Source organism: Microcaecilia unicolor, chromosome 2 (assembly GCF_901765095.1).
Source record: "Microcaecilia unicolor chromosome 2, aMicUni1.1, whole genome shotgun sequence".
NCBI lineage: Eukaryota > Metazoa > Chordata > Amphibia > Gymnophiona > Siphonopidae > Microcaecilia > Microcaecilia unicolor.
Genome location: NC_044032.1, coordinates 490,740,578 through 490,759,957, shown reverse-complemented (window position 1 = coordinate 490,759,957; position 19,380 = coordinate 490,740,578). Strand labels below are relative to the sequence as shown.

General features: G+C 44.3%; 1 protein-coding gene across 4 annotated transcripts in view; it reads right to left on the bottom strand.

The window, feature by feature from the left end:
- The window catches only part of ADD1 (adducin 1), a 293,072-nt gene that overhangs the window by 150,152 nt on the left and 123,540 nt on the right, over nucleotides 1-19,380 (bottom strand). For all 4 annotated transcript variants that reach the window (XM_030191131.1, XM_030191128.1, XM_030191129.1 and 1 more), the window contains exons 6-9: nucleotides 11,488-11,637; nucleotides 4,286-4,429; nucleotides 4,086-4,184; nucleotides 2,193-2,369 (exon numbers count right to left, since the gene is read on the bottom strand). In XM_030191131.1, the coding sequence (XP_030046991.1) occupies nucleotides 2,193-2,369; nucleotides 4,086-4,184; nucleotides 4,286-4,429; nucleotides 11,488-11,637 (570 nt within the window). The remainder of the gene's footprint in view (nucleotides 1-2,192; nucleotides 2,370-4,085; nucleotides 4,185-4,285; nucleotides 4,430-11,487; nucleotides 11,638-19,380) is intronic.

Sequence of the window (19,380 nt, the reverse complement as noted above, 5' to 3'; positions counted from 1 at the left end):
GTGAAGAAAAATGAGCTCAACCTATAGAGTTTATAATTGCGGTTTCTACCGGCTACAATATTTTTTGAAGCTGTTTTAGTGATATTCAATTGTTATTTCTTTTCTCCTACCGCTTTTAAGGCACTGCCTATCTAACTGAAACAGCTTTAGACTTGCTACAGATAGACCAACAATAAAAAATGACAAGGTGGAGGCAGCAGCTCATAAGTTTGCTTGCTTTGTTCGAGTGAACGGCAATGACGGCTGCGCGAGGGAGTGAAAACAATGAACCAAACCGGCTTCCTTGCTTACAATGGACTAGATAGGCTCACTTCCACTCCTATTAAAACCTCCTTGTGCAGCTCTTTCTCCCTTCTCCACCCTCTCCCCGAGTCTTACATCTTTCGCGTCTCGCCCACAGCCTCTCTTATAGCAGCAGCTTCAGAGAGCATTTTCCATCTCACAGATAGGCTGCAGAGAATACCTTCTCCTGCTTTAGACTTAGCCTGGCCTCAGAATGACATCCTATAGTATATCTCCTATCAAACTGAGCTCTCTTTTTCATCAAGCACTGCCATTTCCTCCCCTCACCCTCCCCACTGACAGTTTGAACTTCGTGGGTGTGGCTTGGATCTCTTTCAGGGAGAGAAAACTAACAACTTATAGCAGCAGCTTCAGAGAGCATTTTCCATCTCACAGATAGGCTGCAGAGAATACCTTCTCCTGCTTCCACCCACCCTACCCCTCTACCCACCCACCCCTAGAGTGACATGTCTTATATAACCTCCCTATCAACCCACTCATTACTTTACCTCACCCATTTCTATTCTTCTATCACCTTCTCCCACTACTCCAACCAGAGTTACACCTAATCACACTGACCACCCTTCAACATCTTCTGTCCTTCTGTGACTGTTCTCTTGTGCTTGACTGCTTAAATATTTTAAATTTAAATGCTTTACTTTTTGTCTATTAGATTGTAAGCTCTTTGAGCAGGGACTGTCTTTCTTCTGTGTTTGTACAGCGCTGCGTACACTTTGTAGCGCTCTAGAAATGTTAAATAGTAGTAGTAGTAGTAGTAGCCTCTCTACAGTCCGCGCGGTCATTTTCAGTGCCCTGAAGCGTTCTCCGTCCAGCACCGGCGATTCAGATAGTCAGCCTTCTTGCCAGCATCGGGGCCTCTCCTCAGGCACATCCCCGCCTACTGTAATGCAACGTCCTGTTTTCCACAGAGGTGGGACGTGCCTGAGGAGAGGCCCCGATGCTGGCAAGAAGGCTGACTATCTGAATCGCCAGTGCCGGACAGAGAACGCTTCAGGGCTGTAAAAACGGCGCGCGGATGGGAGAGGCTATAGAGACAGGAGAAGCTCGCAAGGGAGGGAAGAGGACGGAGGTAGAGAACGATATTGGCATGTGGCGGCGGCGTATTAGGCGCCATTTTTCCTAAAAGTCTGTTTGCTAGCTACATCACTGCATGTGATCCCCCTCCCAGCCCACAAAGCACTCCCCTCCCCAGCCTGCACCATGTAGAATTATCCCACCCAACCCCCCTGCAGCCTAGGTAGGTCCCCTCAGGCCTGCCTCTGCTCCCTGATGGTTCAGTTGGGCACTGAGGGCAGGAGCGAAGCCTCCTTGCTCCTGCCCTTTGTGAGACTGGCTTGAGAAAACGGCTACCATAATCTCTTGTGGCAGCCTTAAAGTACTACATAAGTACCATTAGCTGTTGTGAGAAGTCATAGCAGCCACTTTTTCAAGCCAGCTGCAAGGGGGCTTCACTGCTGCCCCCAACACTCCACCAGACAGCAGAGGTAGGCTCAGAGGGACCTACCTAGAGTGCAAAGGTTTGGGGGTGGGAGGAGGATTTTTTTTTCAGGGGACCAGGAAGGGGACTGATGGGACTACAAAAAATTAAAAAAATGTAATACGGGTTCCAGCCGATATTCAGCCACGGCCCACATATCTGTCTTATGCAGGCCCTGGCTAAATATTGGCCGGGACCCACATACGCTCTGGCGAGCACTGCGGGACAATTTAGTCCCAGATATTCAGTGCTGGTAAAGGCACATCGCCTTGCACTGAATATCCAAGGCTAAATTATCCGGCAATCATCAGCGTTTAAAACACCGCTGACTTCCGCTGGCTGAATATTAGCTGTTCAGATAGTTAGAAAAACTAAACATAACAGTAAAAAGTCCATCTGTTAAGCCACTTACCAGATTATCAAGCATACGCATAAGGGCTTCAAACTCTTGTTCTCCAATCTGCCACTTTGGATGCGATCCAATGCCCTCACCTCCAGGGAACTCTGAGGAACGGGATTTTGCTTTATATTTCCCTGGGTCTAACAGCACTAAGTTGTCAGGTCCTCCTGCGCTAGCCATTGTACGTACCTTTAAAAAAAATAAAAAAGTGTCACCAAAAAGTTACCAAAGCCTTTCTAAATGAATAGCAGAAATCAAATATAAAGCAGCTCTGAGAAGTAATTTTTAAGGTCAACAGATAAATCAAATTAGGAATAGCGTTGTTACGTACAGCTGGAACTAAAATGAGCAGAGAGACTAAAATGTTGTTGATCAACTAAAAGCAAGATTTCACAATACTTGCCATGGTGCATTCTCGTATAACCCTGCTACCATGTTGCATGTCAAAGTTCCTAAAATTTTACTAAAATTCATACAAAAGAATTGTAAATTCCTTTAGTCACAAACATTTTTCCAGTTGTGTGTTCAATTAAAGCTATCATTACATTTTGACAAATTCCCAAGCACTAATGCATCTAGGAATTGCACAGCAGCATCCAGGATTTCATATCTTCAATTTTTTTATAATGTGCACAGTCTGTGGATCAGCCTTCACTTGCAGTCTGCACCATACATCTCTCAGTGAGTTTGAGCTGCACAGTGTTTTCATTCTCAAGTCTTCCAGCACTTAAGACTCCAAAATCAGCTCAGGAAAGCCTTGCTTTCTTCAGCAGGCAGCATTAATAGACAGTAACATTTGTAAAGCCAGCTGGCTGGCTGACTGAGGGGCAAATGATTGGTGGTGGGTGTGGGTGTGGGGGGGGGGGGGGGGGAGGCTACCTGAGAGGGTGCCGGTTGGGTGTGGGATGTGGCTGGCTGGTTAGCTGGCTACCTATCTACCTAGTAAGCTGAGGTGGGTAAGGAAAGGCTGGCTGCCTGCCTGAGGGAACAGACAGACTGAAAGGGGTGAGATGGGATTTAGAGAGAGAGGGAGTCTGGAAATATGGGTGGGGGTGAGGACATTAGAGAAAGGATAGACAGGGGAACAGACTAGGTGTGCCTGATGTAACTGACAACATGCTTTACATGGAAGGTGGGAGGGAGAGATCTGCTGGCTTCTACCAGCACTGTGCAGTTCTGCCTCAAGTACCTGACTTGCCAGGCTCTTTTCTTTTTTTTTTAACTTTGAATTTTTATTGAAATAACATCTCAAGCATAACAATGAGCCACTGGCTCCAGCACATGACAATGCAACAATTTAATTTTTATTTTAACATTATGCGTATGCCAGGCTCTTTTCTTATAGACACAGAATGGTCTTGGTAAATCAGGCCCTAAAGGAGCTTCCCATTCTCGATTTCTCATGGAGACCAGTGGCATAGCTATGGGTGGGCACAGGCCCACTCAGTCGTGGTGTCTCACATCCTTCTCCTCCACCAGCAGCATGTCATCTGCCCTCCTCTCTGAATCCTCGTTCCTCCCTCATCATCACTTCCTGTTTCTTCACTGATGGGATGCGGAAGAGGGAAGGCTACAGGGATGGCACAGGCAGCGAATATGAATCACTGCTGCCACCAGTGACACCTTGGAGGTACACTGGGAGGAATGAGGGGAGGTTCAGAGAGATTGGGGTGGGGGGGGGGGGGGGGGAATGCAGACATGTTGGGACCAGAGCGAGAGAGAGAGAGAGGCTGGATGCAGGGGTGGAGGGTGTTGGAAGAGATCACCCAAACTAATTCTAGGCCCACCCAAAATAGCAGGTCTGGCTATGCCACTGATGGAGATAAAGGTCTCAGTTACTGGTACTTAAGGTTTCGGGCTGGCTCCTAGATTCATACAAGCATACATAAGAAATTAATCTCTTACTTGTATTTCACAGGCAGCTACTAAATTATGGATATAGTAGAAAGCTTCTTCGACAGTTTCACCAACTGTTACCAATCCATGATTTCTAAGAATAAGGACCTGCAAGAAAAAAACTGCACTGTAAAATTATTAATCAATAAAAACATACAAGAATGAAGAATTAAAACTACCTTGTGGATTATTTTGTAGTGCCTACTCACTTTGCTTCCAAGTCCCAGGTTTTTTTGAATTAATACTTTTTCTTCCTCATCTACTAGAATGCCATGGTAGTCATGGTAGGCTACCTCTCCAAGAGCCAGGGCTTCAGGAGAGATGGGCAAGAGGCCACACTTCATTGCAGATACCTGAGGAATTAAAACATTGTTTTAAATACTCTAATGTTAGTATTCTAAGCCAGGTTCATACAGTATATTAACAATAGACAGCAAAGCATATATACAGTGAATAGAAAAAAAAATGAATCCACACCTTTTACCTTGTAAATAGGTGCACAGCAGTTCATGTTTGGTAAGATTTTCAGTAAATGTACAGAAATGTATTGAAAACAAGACAACAATAATACATTTTAGCATCCCTAATATTGTCACATACCTTGTAAAATACAAGACTCGTAAAATTTGAATAAAACTTAAGTTATGTAGAATACGTTTAGTAAAAACTTGAGACCTTTTTTGATTAGTAACAAACATGGAGTTACAAACGCAAAGTAAATTTTAAAGATTAATTTCACTCACAGAATTAGTTCAAGATATCCTCTCCGTTTCATTATTTTTTCCAGAAGTGTATTTAAGCCCTCAACGTGCAAGTATTTGCCAGAAAGTTAGCAATAAGTCATTCTGCAGCATATTGTTTAGTTTGTCACAACTTGATAACTTCAGTAAACACCATTTTTAAAGTAAACAGCATGTTCTGGTGGTCAATTACGCAACGTTTTGCTTGACATTTATTTGATACAAATTACCCAAATTTGCTTAAAGTACACTGTTAAACAAGGTTAGATAACAACTAACTCTGGGGTTGATACATCTTGGACGGGTTGGATGGATAAAGCTTTTGGTAAATGGAAGACATTTATCATCTCAGTAGCAACCACCATCATAGTAGTGGTTGCAATCTTCATATTGGTAGGATGTTGCATAATCCCATGTGCTAGAGGATTAGTAGAACGCTTAATTGAAACTGCTATAAGCAAGAAAGAGCCTACAGGACAATATGTCATGTATGAAAACCTCCTCCCCAAGACCACTGGAGAGAATACATTAGATTATCTCCCCATGCATTGGTCAAACCGCTATGCCGCAAACGCAAGAGATGCAATAGAAGGACCTGCTACTATTTAGTAATATGGTACACATGGGATTACTGCTTATGGTTGAGTAATGCTGAATGTTGACGTTAAGCAATATCTAATCAATATATAGTCTGTAGAAAATATACACATTTATAATTAGCTTAAAGAAATAATTTTGCAATATATATTAATCCTACTTATTCTTGTAAAAATGCAATATGTAATCATGCTTGCATATCAATGGGGAACTCCTAGTCGACTATGCCATATTTTTGATTCAGATTCCTTGCTTTGCACTATAATGAAAATTTAAAAAATTTTCTTTAATGCCCTCTCATTTGATAGTCTAGCACCTTCTGGAACGGATGGTAACAATCTAGATACTGTGGGTGCTGCCCCCTGTCAGTAGGGGCAGCAAGAGGGGAATGTAGAAATATGGTACAGCCAGGGGCCCCCACCGGAATGGTGGAAGGCCAAACCTTAGAGCTCAGGCCATATAGAAACCCTGGTCAGATCAACAATGTAATGGCTAGTATGGCTGGAAGCTTGCTGGAAAAGCAGGACACAGCTTTTAGCCCAGATTAAGGCCTAAATGACCTAAAATTGGAAAAGAATGGTCAAGGAATCTGAAATCAAAATGGAAACTGTCAGCTATAAGATGGATTCCCTTATTTCTGTATCCGAGTTAGAAAAAAAACTTGTTTTTCTGAAGATATTACCAGGTGCAAGAAAATAGGGAAGTAACAGTTGAGATAGAGGAGGCTTTTCCGGTGAAGCATCTTGCGGTCAAGCAAGTTTTGAGTAAACAAGTTTAACATTGAAGTCTATGGAAGCCCATTGATTTGAATGGAGCCAGGAGGGTATAAAAGTAACAGCAAATTTGGGTGGGGTTGGAGAACTCACAGATGCCATCCAGAGATGCTGTCAGTCGGACCTCCACTCCTGCTTATGAATCTATTTGTCCTGTATTGCTTTGGTGAGTTGGAAAATAAAGCCTAATATCTTTGCAGCTTATCTTCTCTCTTTCTTTCTTATACCATATTCAAAGGGGTAGCTGATCTTTTGGGTGGAGATGGGTATGAGAAGATGTTTATATTCCCCTATACCCAACAAGGAGTCAGATGATTGAGGGTACTATTGATAGCCTTCTAGAAGGCCTCTCTGGTGCGGGGGCAATTGACCAGCCTACCAGAAGGGACCCATGGTACAGTTTTCCACATAAAATTCAGTTTTCAACAAAATTGTACAGAAAAAAAATCAAGATGTTTACATATTTCTTTTGAATCTGACACTTCTTCCTCAAAAGTACTCCCAACAAAAGGAAAACTGATGAAAATAAGATCCAGTACTCTGGGTTTATTAAATCTATTTTCTTCTAACTTGTCACTGAATATTTTGAAATATTAGTCCGAATGTAGGGAATAAAAGTACACACAGTTCCACCAGGTTTTGACAATGTATATTCAAAGAACACTGAACTCCTCCTACCTGTTAATTTTCTATTAATTCCAAACATAAACCAATTGGGTGTACTCAAGGAGCATAAACAGACCAAGACCATAAAGAAAGTTCACAAGAGAATAGAGATTTAAACTCCTCCATCATGGGGAGTAGGGAAAAAAACATCCAGTACTGGTTTATTTCTTTTTTTTTAGAGTTGCAAAAACACCCCAGAGCTAGGATGGAAGCAACCCCCTTGGTGTTCACTGGCACAAGTACAAGGGAGTATGAGAAGTAGAATTGCAACCCTTGTCCCCTGGCAATAGGGACTCGATTGAGAACTGATGTGAGTCACTCCCGGCGAAGAAATCGTCGGCTGTTGGCTCATCCCGAATAACTGTAGCCACTTCCAACCAGCAGGTTGGCCAGGACAGTTACTGGCAACACAGTCATGTTCCCCTGGAGCTATCCAAAGGGGTACTCCTTGCTGTGACTGGGGATCTGTCTGAGCCAAAGTGCATGCTGATGAAGAAATGCGCTGGGGTTGAGCACAATGAGACTAGCGAGAAGAGGCAGCGAAAAATAGGGCCTCTTTCCCAACTGACCGAAGAATCTCCCAGATGAGAAGTTGCAAACGGAACCTGGGAGGAGAGAATGTGAAGGTAGCTGTGTATTTCTTGATGAGGTCAGCGACCCCTCCACTGTGCCCTAAAAGGGTTATCTCCCTGGCAGGTGGCATACACCAGCCACCGATGAACACAGAACTGCAAATCAGAGACAAGCAGTCACACGGGACCACGCGGCCAATCTATAGGGATAGATCCTGGAAGTCACAGCAAAAGTGCTGCCTGACTCAGAGCATGCAATACACCATCTGCTACTTGGTGACTTGACCAGCTCATGTGGGAGAGAAGCTGCCAAGGCGAGCATACGACAGCTGAGAGGAGGAGACGCCTAGTCCAGGAACTCAAAATTCTGAGGCAAACCTCCACCTCTGAAGGCAGGGGAAAAAGTGCCCGCCATGTCCTGAAGAAAAGAAGGGAATGACAGGCTGGTCCCGTGGAGGGGAATGTACACCTGAATTCCATGTGCCCATCACCGGAGTCAACCAAGAACCTCAAATGGGAGGGTTGAGATCAAGTCTGCCTCAACTGAGAAGAGCAGGAAGCAGGACACCGAGAGGGGCATCGAAGATTGGGCTCCAGCCCTGAATACCACAAAACTGCTTGTGTTGACATCAATCAATGCGGGCGGCAGTTGACACCAGTGCCGCATGCAACACCTGCATCAAAGGTCACACCACAGACTGAGGACCATGCAGAGTCAATTCAAGAGGTATGGCAGGCACATGCACCTTGGACACTGATGCCCCATGAAGAAAGCCAGCCCAGACCCCAGGGATCAAGGCTCAGATGTCATACTACTACTACTACTATAAATCATTTCTATAGCGCTACCAGTCATACGCAGCGCTTCACAATTGAACATGAAGAAAAGACATTCCCTGCCCAAAAGAGCTTCCAATCTAAATTAGGACAGACAGACACGATAAATAAGGGATAAGGGTAGGACAGACTGATAGGACACATAGGGAAAAGGGGATTATTGAAGAGAGGAAGACAAGATAAAGGTTACGAGTAAGTGACAAGTTAGGAATCAAAAGCAGCATCAAACAGGTAAGGCCTTTAGCCTGGATTTGAAGGCGGCCAGAGATGGAGCTTGGCGTAATGTCTCAGGAAGTCTATTCCAGGCATAAGGTGCGGCGAGACAAAAGGAACGGAGTCTGGAGTTAGCGATGGGGGAGAGGGGTACAATTAGGAGAGGTTTGCCTAGTGAATGGAGTTCCTGGGAAGGAGTGTAGGGAGAGATGAGGGTGGAGAGGTAGTGAGGGGCAGCAGAGTGAATGCACCTATAGGTCAACAAGAGGAGCTTGAATTGTATACGGAAATGGATAGGGAGCCAGTGAAGTGACTTTAGCTTCATATCACAATTCCTAACCCTCAGCCTTTCTGTCTACCACCTTCCTCAACCATTTCTCTCATTTTCTTCTAACGAGGGCATCTTTCACTTCGAAAGGCTCACTACACATCTTATAATGCTGACCATGCAGCACTTTCTTGCCTCTGCTCTGAATTATCAACACCCTGTCGATGTCCTCTGCAGAAATGCACATAGTATTCCAGGTGGTCTCTCGGCATAAACCCGTAATTTCTGCATTTAGATTCTTCCACAGTCATGTAGACAAACTGCTGAAGCAGCGGAGCCACACTGCACGGGGCTGAGTGGAGAAGCTTGGCTGGCACAAACACCATTGACGCCAATGCACTTCAAAGAAAATGAGGCAGCAGTTCAGGGCTGATGCTCCAAGACTCACGAAGCAGCAGTATCTGGAAGTCCTCCTGCATCGAGACTCGAGGACCGAATGCTGCAGTGCACCGGAGACCGACGCTGATCCTCGATACAGACCAGCCCATTAATCTTCGGTATCGACATCGGTAGTCAAATCTGGTCAGTTCAGGCTTACCTACCCTGATCTTCCTCTCTTCCTCCCCCCCCCCAAACTTTCTTAAAAAAAAAAAAAAAAAAGACAGACACCTGCTTCCCTGATCTCTTTCCCATGCCTCCCTTCCTGAAGTGCTGAAATACAAAAATTTCCCTTCACCCTCATCTCTAATCATACCACCAACCTCCAAATAACAATATATAAGAATGTCTACTATAGCCTCCGTATGCCTCCCTCCCCCCACACCCAAGATAGCAGGAAATATGCTTGCCTCCTTCCCTGCTCCAATACTGAGGTCCGAATGCTACAAGACCTCGGTATTTGAGTAGGCAGCATGTAAACATACCTCTTCATGCCTTGGGAAGACAGGAGGGGAGAGAGGAAGGACAGAGAAAATATGGAGATCAGGGCTACAAATTTCTTTTATGTTAGGGCTAGAGAAAGTGGCGAGTGGGAGACAGATCAGGGCAATGGGACATTGTGTATTAGAACATGAAGAAATAAGTGTGTTCCTGAAGAGAACTTAAGCTGGTCAATGCTGGTTTTCAGTGCTAGCTGGTTAGGATCAGGCAGTCCTAATTAAAAATCAGCTAACTTGTATATAGCAAAATTTAGAAGCATTTCAGCTGAAAATATTGCTCACTAAAGGGATCCTTTTACAAAGTTGTGCTACCATTAGCGGTGCGTTGAATGGAAGAAGACGATGGAAATAGAATGGAGCTCGGGGAGTGGGGGGGGGGGGGGTGTTGAGAGCTTTAAAGCATTTACATTTCTTTGTCTTGACAAAAATGTTATAATTGAAATAAGAATTTAGCATCAAAGGGAACGATGAGGAGGCTAGTGGATGAACCTTGAGGATATGTTTGGTCTGTGAAGTGCCACCGCTGAGGCCCCTGTAACATTTATTTTTATTTATTTGTTACATTTGTATCCCACATTTTCCCACCTATTTGCAGGCTCAATGTGGCTTACATAGTACCGGAAAGGATTTCGCCGACTCCAGTATGAACACAAATTGATGTTGTGGTAAGAAGGTTCATGTGGAACAGACACATTAGGGAATTGTAGAGCAGAAGAGTTGTGTTATGTCCATTACGTACTTTGGTTTCGTTGTGTTGCTGAGTTCAGGCATTTAAGTTGGATCGGTAGGGTATGCCTTTTTAAACAGGTTGGTTTTTAGTGATTTCCGGAAGTTTAGGTGGTCATACGTTTTTTTCAAGGCTTTTGGTAATGCGTTCCACAGATATGTACTTATGTAGGAAAAACTGGATGCGTAAGTTGATTTGTATTTAAGCCCTTTGCAGCTTGGATAGTGGAGATTTCGGAATGTTCATGTTGATTCGGATGTGTTTCTGGTTGGTAGGTTTATGAGGTCTGTCATGTATCCCAGGGCTTCGCCGAAGATGATTTTATGAACCAGGGTGCAGATTTTGAAAGCAATACATTCTGGTTGGGAGCCAGTGCAGTTTTTCACAGAGGGGTTTTGCACTTTCAAATTGCGTTTTTCCAAATATAAGCCTGGCTGCCGTGTTTTGAGCGGTCTGAAGTTTTTTTAAGGTTTGTTCTCTTTGCATCCTGCATAAATTCCATTGCAGTAGTCTACGTGGCTTAGTACCATTGATTATATCAAGTTGCGAAATGTTTCCCTCGGGAAGAATGGTTTATATGTAGCTACAGTTTCTGAAGTTGATATTTCTCAGGCTACAGTATTTACATTTGCTGTTTACTGTTGAAAGTAAATTATATGGATTGCATTCAATAGTATGCCTTTAACTTACTGTATAGAAAATTGATTTAACATGCATTAACCTACAAATAATGTACATACCATCAATCTGCATGAATTAAAAAGTTGCAATGCAGATTTTAAAATTTTAAACAAAATGTATAAAATGAATTGAAAAAAACCTGTAAAATTGAGAACATTTCTGAAAAACAAACCAGAAATTTTTTAGCCATGCATATTCCCACTAAAGGCCTCTTTTACCAAACCGCACTAGCAATTCCTGCACGGCAATGCTGAAAAAGCCCATTCAAAGTGAATGGGCTTTGTTAGCATCGCTGCACCAGGAATCTCTAGCGAGATTTGGCCCTAAATGAGTTGTACTGCTCTATTTTTGAAAAGTCATCTCTTAATTAAGTTGGAAAAAAACAAAATAAATGCTTACTGCTGCTCCAGCTGGTGTGTGAATATGAACGATGCATTTAATATCTGGTCGGGCTGCATAGATGGCAGAATGCAGTGAAAAGCCAGCCTGATTTACTCCTAGGTTAGTGCTGCCACGGTCAACCACATCTCCTTGAAGATTGATCTTAACCTGTTAACATAACAAAATGAGGTTGATATTCAAAAGCACTTATGCAGTCAGCATCACATGCACACCTTCTGTGCCAGCTAATGGATAAATTCTGGCCAGATAATGTCCAGTGAAAATTTATCTAAGATTAGAAAGGGCCAGAGGCCAATTAAAACTTATCCAGATAAAGTTATTCAGATAGTGGCTGAATATCACTATTACCTATTTAGAGAAGGAAGTGTGTGTGTGTGTGTGGGGGGGGGGGGGGGGGGGGGGGAGGGGAATACAAAGTTTAGAACCTCATATTCAGTGGCCCTACTGAAATGGATAGAATCACAAAATATTGAGTGTGAAGATAAGTTGGTAAATCATCAATTTCATGCGGTGATCATCTTTTTGAACACTGCTCTCAGTGCTTATTAAAATGCCATTCAACATAATTAGCTGAATATATTTATTTTCACTAGCACTTCTGATCAGCAACACTTATCAAAAAGTAAGCAATTTGGACAAAAGAATAAATTCTTGCTACTAAGGATAACATAGTTAAGATGGATCTTATTTATGCTCAATGCATTAACATCTTCTGACCATTAATAAAATATATTCAATAGTTTATTGCCAGGGAGCCACTCCAGAACTTAAGTGACTACAACAAAAACTATGCAGACACAAAAGTAGAGCAAACTCAATTTATTTGAAAATAAAAATGACTCAGGAAAAGCTTAATTATATGAAAGCATCTATCTCCAACTCATTCCCTTCCAGTTAGCTATAGATAGAAACAAGATTGATATTTAGTGCACTCCAAGGCATTCACTTTTCTAAAGTCATTCCTCACCAACAGCAGTGATTTGTGACAGTCAAAATGCACTTACCATGTATTTGTCACTGATTCTCCATCAAATAATGTTTTAAGGGTGCTGTGTGTCAGGAGTATGTTGTCAATGCATGTTTATGTGGGAAGATGTGAGGGGTATGTGTTGGGAAGACAAGAAAACAAGTGGCTTGTGTGTTTGACAACCATATTTTGGAGGCCTTCGTGTAGAACTGTCCGATATGAGTTTACCCAAAAATTCGCTTTTTATTTTGCTGCACCCAAGTTCTGGAGACAAAACAAACAAGGCACACAAATATATAGTTGTCCAACATATCAATGCCCACAACAGCAACCCGATAATTAAATTTAAAAAAAGAAACACAAATAGACATTTACCAGTACCTAAGCATACTCTTTCTTCCTCTTTGCTAAACAAAAAAAAAACAAAAAAAACTGGGAAGACTCAGTAAAAAGCTATACAGGATCATGATACAAACATTTCCTGGGATATTTTAGGAAAAGCTGTCTGTAGAGCTAATACCCTGGGTCTTATAAGTAAAAATTTCTTCCTAGATTCCGCAGTTATTTCCAACACATTAAGAAACATCTGAATATGATGCCAATGAAACATCCGATTCTTAAAATACAATAATATCCTCTGTCTCTGAGGCCTACAAGGTGTTGCCATCAAAAATGCCCTTTAGTGGTCTACTCTGTTGAGGACTCCAACCATAGCAGCTAAATTACTCAGATTAATTGCCACCTGCTTCCTCACAGCTATGAGCTGACTCAAATGCATACCCTAGAAAGTAGCTGGATCAATATGCAAACAGCAATCAAATCTCCTAAGAACTTCCTCAGCTGAAATGAATTTACAAATAGGACAAATTCAGGAGAAACAGATTATTGTATCTACGCATACTTCCAATTTTCTCAATTTTATATTCATTCACCAAGTTCCTTTTAATCAATGCTTTTCATCTAAACCTTCCAACTGGCAATTCATTCTCTAATGGAGTTATTTTCACAAAAGTCTCACCAACAAATCAGTATAATTAGGATAAACAATTAGAGATGGTGAATTCTACCCTAGCCAACCCCTTTCAAACTTCCAAATTTGTGACTTCATGCAAAAGGAAAAATCAAAGGCTTAAGAGATGTCAATCATTCCACATTGTCTCTATTCTCAAACAGCCCTGCCTAGAAGACATGTTTGATGGGCGGTATATCAAATTTTAATAAAACCTGAACTATCATTTTACCTTTAACATTCACATTACATATTGAAACCTGCAAAGCATGCAATGGTTTGTAAGAAGTCTTGAGCCAGAATCAGTGATACTTCTTAGCTTTGTATATCTTCAGAACACAGTCCATCCTGACTGCTCCATTATACAGCTCTGTGGATGTTCCGAGAAAAAAACCCAGGAGGCATGGGTGGCGAGCAGGAGACGGGACCAAGTGCATTCTCCAAGCACAGCATGATACAGATTATCACAGTTGTGTGACATCACAAATGGAGAAGTTGAGAATGCTGAACAGTGTTGCGAGGCCCAGTTGACCAATGCTTGTCTTCGATATGGATGGTGGGTCAGAAATGACCATTTTGTACAATAGATCTGGTATAGTTGAGAACAGGGTGGGTGGGTGTTAATACTATAGCAAAAATAAAGTAAAAAGAACAAAGGAGACAACTACAAGGGGAGGTGGGAAGGATTGTGAGAGTATAAAGCCTGCTATCCTCAGAGTATACCTGCAACAGGTAAGTGTCTTTGCTTTCTCTGAGCACAAGCAGGCTTCTATATTCTCACAAGTGGGGAGTTCCTAGCATCCAGGCTCACCAAAAACAACAAACATTGGTCAACTGGGCCTCGCAACACTGTTCAGCATTCTCAACTTCTAGAAGCTTTTGGCAGTTCTGACCACGCAGGTGCACATACCTTTCCACCTGCCTCAGTCATTTGGGTTCAGAAAGGTTAGAAATTCAACTCCTAGGGGAGGTAGTTGGGTCTGTGGTACTATCCAGCTTATAATTGAAAAAGAAAAACGCCTATATTGCGACTCAAATCGGGAGATAGACGTTTATCTCACAAAAACGAATAAAGCGGTATAATCGAAAGCCAAATTTGGACGTTTTCAACTGCACTCCGTCGCGGATGCGGACAAAGTTGATGGGGTCGTGTCAAAGGCGTGGTGAAGGCGGAACTGGGGCGTGGTTATCGGCCGATCAGAGATAGGCGCCTTTCGCCGATAATGGAAAAAAATATGCGTTTTTAGCGAGAATTTAGGGCACTTTTCCTGGACCCTGTTTTTCCACGAATAGGGCCCCAAAAAGTGCCCTAAATGACCAGATGACCACTGGAGGGAGTTGGGGATGACCTCCCCTGACTCCCCCAGTGGTCACAAACCCCCTCCCACCACAAAAATATGCCGTTTCACAACTTTTTATGTTCACCCTCAAATGTCATACCCACCTCCCTGGCAGCAGTATGCAGGTCACTGGAGCAGTTATTAGGGGGTGCAGTGGACGTCAGGCAGGTAGACCCAGGCCCATCCCTCCCCCCACCTGTTACACTTGTGCTGGTAAATGGGAGCCCTCCACACCGCCCCCCCAAACCCACTGTACCCACATGTAGGTGCCCCCCTTCACCCCTTAGGGCTATAGTAATGGTGTAGACTTGTGGGCGGTGGGTTTTGAGGGGGATTTGGGGGGCTCAACACCCAAGGGAAGGGTGCTTGGCACCTGGGAGCTCTTTTACCTTTTTTTTTTTTTTGTAAAAGTGCCCCCTAGGGTGCCCGGTTGGTGTCCTGGCATGTGCACTACGAATCCTGGCCCCTCCCACGAACAAATGCTTTGGATTTATTCGTTTTTGAGCTGGGCGCTTTCATTTTCCATTATCACTGAAAAACAAAAACGCCCAGCTCACAAATTGTCGAATAAAACATAGATGTCTATTTTTTTTGAAAATACGGTTCGGTCCGCCCCTTCACGGACCCGTTCTCGGAGATAAACGCCCATGGAGATAGATGTTTTTGTTCAATTATGCCCCTCTATGTGACCTGCTGTCCTCGGAGAACATATTTGCTACTACCACCAAGATTTGTACCCGCGGCGGCTCCACCCGGGCCCTCGTCCTGGGCTTTCATGCCCACCACAGTGGCCCTCCTATTCATTGTGACTTAGCTCCCTTGTCATTGAGCAGCACAGGGCCGGCAATGGCTGCATATGGGTCTGACGCTCCAGCACCATCCATTTTCAGGGCTAGTTGATTCGGCAGATGAGTTGTTACACACTCTTTACTGGATTCTAACTTCCATGGCCACCGTCCTGCTCTCTATATCAACCAACACCTTTTCTGGGGTCTGACGAGCATCAGCATTGGGTGCCTTAACCTGGTCTTTGGTTCATCCCACAATGCAGTTTTGCTTACCAGGTTAGTAACTTCACTTTCTTTGAGGCCAAGCAGGACATCAACTACCACAGTTGCGAATCCCGAGCTACCAGGCAAGGCCAATTAGGAACCAATTAATGGTACAACAACATAAAAACCTGGAACAGAATGGGCCTAGGAGGTTGAGTTGGATTCTAGGCCCTAAGCAAATTCTGCAAACTTCTCAAGAAGTGGACAATTAAAGGCTATACAGGATGGGTTTGCCTTCTACAGGGTGATGGTAAGCATTGACTGCACTGAGGTGACCCTTACAGAGTTGGTTTTCAACCCAGACTTAGAAAGGTGTAGAAGATACTAAAGCAGTTTTTATGTAGAGTAAGTAAAGGAACCTAGGGCCTTGCACTCACATCAGATGGCATCGAAAGATACTGTCTGACACCGAAGAGAAGCGCTCATGGGATTCAGAGGAAGGTCCCAGGTACTTTTCATCGGACGAGTCTTACAGGATTCCCTCTGAACCCTCCCCTCCACCTGAAAGGAGAAAGTCTCCTCTGGAGAACGTCTCTCTTCCATCTTTTGTAAATGGCTGACGCACTCATTGGGGGCCGACACCAGGAAAAGCTGGGGTGCCGGTTGAGGCGCAGATTGCAGAACCGCTGGGGTTGACACGGGAGCTGGATCTGGAGACAGGTGCATTGGAACCTCCTGTATGGAGGGGGAGCGGTCCTCCTAGCGCCAACGCTTCTCAGGTGCAGAGTCCTTCAACACCCTGGAGCTCCCAGCATCATATATCAAAGGTGACCAATGACTATACACGGTTTGAAAGGGGGCGTTGCTAACAAACCTCTCATGAAGCGAACAACTAGAGGTTGTACAGAGATGAGGGTCGGAAAACATTCAAATCTCCATGGATCCTTGGAGGATAGTTCCAGAAGAAGGGGGAACCAGATCTGTCTCAGCCAGTAAGTAGGGATAAGCAAGATCAAGGAACCATGATCCTTGAGTTTCAGCAAAGTCTTCTCTATGAGGGGTATGGGGGGATATGCATACAGAAGACCCTTTCTCCAATGAAGAAGAAAGGCATCTGATACTAGTCTGCCATGTGATCCATGCCTGAAGCATAACTGAGAGGCCTTGTTGAGGTGAGTGGCAAAAGAATCCACAGAGCAGGTGCCCAAAGTGCGGAAGATTTTGCGGGCTGCGCCCATATTGAGAAACCACTCATGCGGTTACAGCACCCTGCTCAGTCTGTCCGCCAGCAGTTATATTTCCAGGGCAGGTATATGGTTTGGAGGCCCATTCTGTGAAGCAGGGCCCACCACCACATCCTCACCGTGACACAAGGGGTAGTATCCTGTACACTCCTGCTTGTTCACATAGAACATTGTAACCTGTCTGTTTGAATAAGAACAATTTGGTTCTGCAGCCAATCTCTGAAAGCCTTTAGAGAATTCCAGATTGTCCTGTGCTAAGGTTGATATGAAGTTGAGTCTCCTGGGCAGACCACTTGCCTTGAGTGTGAAGCTCATCTTTATAAGCTCCCCATCCCAGGTTGGAAGCATCTGTTTGTCAACACCTTCTAAGGTGGTGGTAGTCCCAGAGTCAAATTGGACAGAACTGTCCACCAAAGGAGGACATGAGTCAACTCTGGGGGAATCTGGATGACATCCGCTAGATTCACAGTCACCTGAGATCAGTGGTAAGTTAGAGTCCACTGGGCCTCCCTCAAGTGGAAACGTGCCATGGATGTGACATGCACTGTTGAAACTATGTGGCCCATCAATGCTTACTGCTGCAGACTTGCAAGGTGAGCAACACCAAGGTATCCTCCGTCGCTTGTGGAAGAAAAGCCCGAGCGTGCAATGTGTCCGGAAGGGCTCCTATGTAGTCCAATTGGTGAACTGGATGAAGGTGGGGCTTAGGGTACTTGATGACATACCCTAGTAGCTCCAACACCTGAATAGTTAGGCACCATTGACTATATTGTTCCTTCCTGCAATGTGCCCTTGATCAGCCAAACGTCCAGGTAGGAAGCACATACACTCCCAGTCTGCGTAGATATGCTGCAACTACTGCTAGACACTTGGTGAATACCCTAAGAGCTGATGTGAGGCCAAATGGCAGAACGCAATACTGGTAGTGGTGTTTCACCACATGGAATCGAAGATACGTCCTATGACTGGGAAGTACCAAAATGTGGGTATAGACATCCTTTAAGTCCAGAGAGCATAGCCAATCGTTTGCCTGAATTAAGGGTTAGAAGTCTTCAAAGGGAAATCATCCCGAAATTTTCTGACTAGGAATTTATCCAGGGCCCTTAGGTCTAGGATGGGACGGAATCCTCCCATTTTCTTTGGCACCACAGAATCTCTTCCCTTCTTCCCTGGGTGAAATGGGTTCAACCACACTGACCTGCAGAAGGGCAAAGATTTCCTCTACAAGTATCTGCCTGTGCCGAGAGCTGATGTAAGATGCTCTTGGTGGGCAAGTTGGTGGTCTTTGACGCCAATTCAGGGCATAACCGAGATGGATTATTTCAAGACCCCAATTGTCGGAAGTTATAAGGAGCAACCTGTGATGATAAAAATTCAGCACCCCCCTACTGGTAAGCCAACCAAGACAGTTACTTGGAATGTGGCTATGCTCTTCTGGAGCCAGTCACAAGCCTGCTCCCTGAGTTGACTGGGGAGCCAGCTGGGACTTCTGGGGGCAGGGTTGGTGAGGGTTGGTGAGGACTGGGACACTGGGTCTAGGAAGCCTAGGTAATGCGAGAGGGAGGCGGGAACCTACGCCTCAGAGTAGTAGGGTCACTGCCTAGACCCACTCGAAAATCTTCTAGTGTAAGATGCAGCAGATGGAGGGTGCCAAGTGGTGATGGTATCCGTATGCATGGGGTATCCGTACGCGTTTTGATGTGATCAGCAACCTCTTCCACCTATCTACAAACTGATTGTTCCCTCAGCATGGCACAACCACAAGTCTCTTCTGAACTGCTACTTCTAGGTCAGAATCATGCAGCCATGATAGTCTACACATACCCACACCCATGGCAAAGAGTCTGGATGCAACATCAAAAGTGTTATAAGCGCCCCTGGTCAGATATGTTCTACACTCCATCTGCTTATTGGCCAGCTGGTTAAGCTCTGTAGCCTGCTCCTGAGGGAGAGGATCTGCAGAACTCAGTGTACTGTTAACCAAAGACTCGAAGTATAGGCTTGTCTAGAGATGGTAGGAATGGATGCGGACAATGAGCATTGAGGCCTGAAAAGGTTTCCTCCCAAACGAGTCTAAAGTTCTAACCTCTCCACCTGGGGGAGACGAGGCATGAGACTTGGAACTCCTAGCCCGTTTGAGAGCTGATTCGACTGCCAAAGAATGGTGTGGCAATTGCACTCTCATGAATCCGGAAGCCTTCTGGATATGATTTGTGTATCCACCTTCTTGGATGTGATCTGCACTGAGCAGGGAGATCTACAATTCTTCACCTGTGCGTCCTGAAGGATAGGGTGCAATGACCTCTTCCTCAGGAGGTGATTCATAGCCCAAGACAGT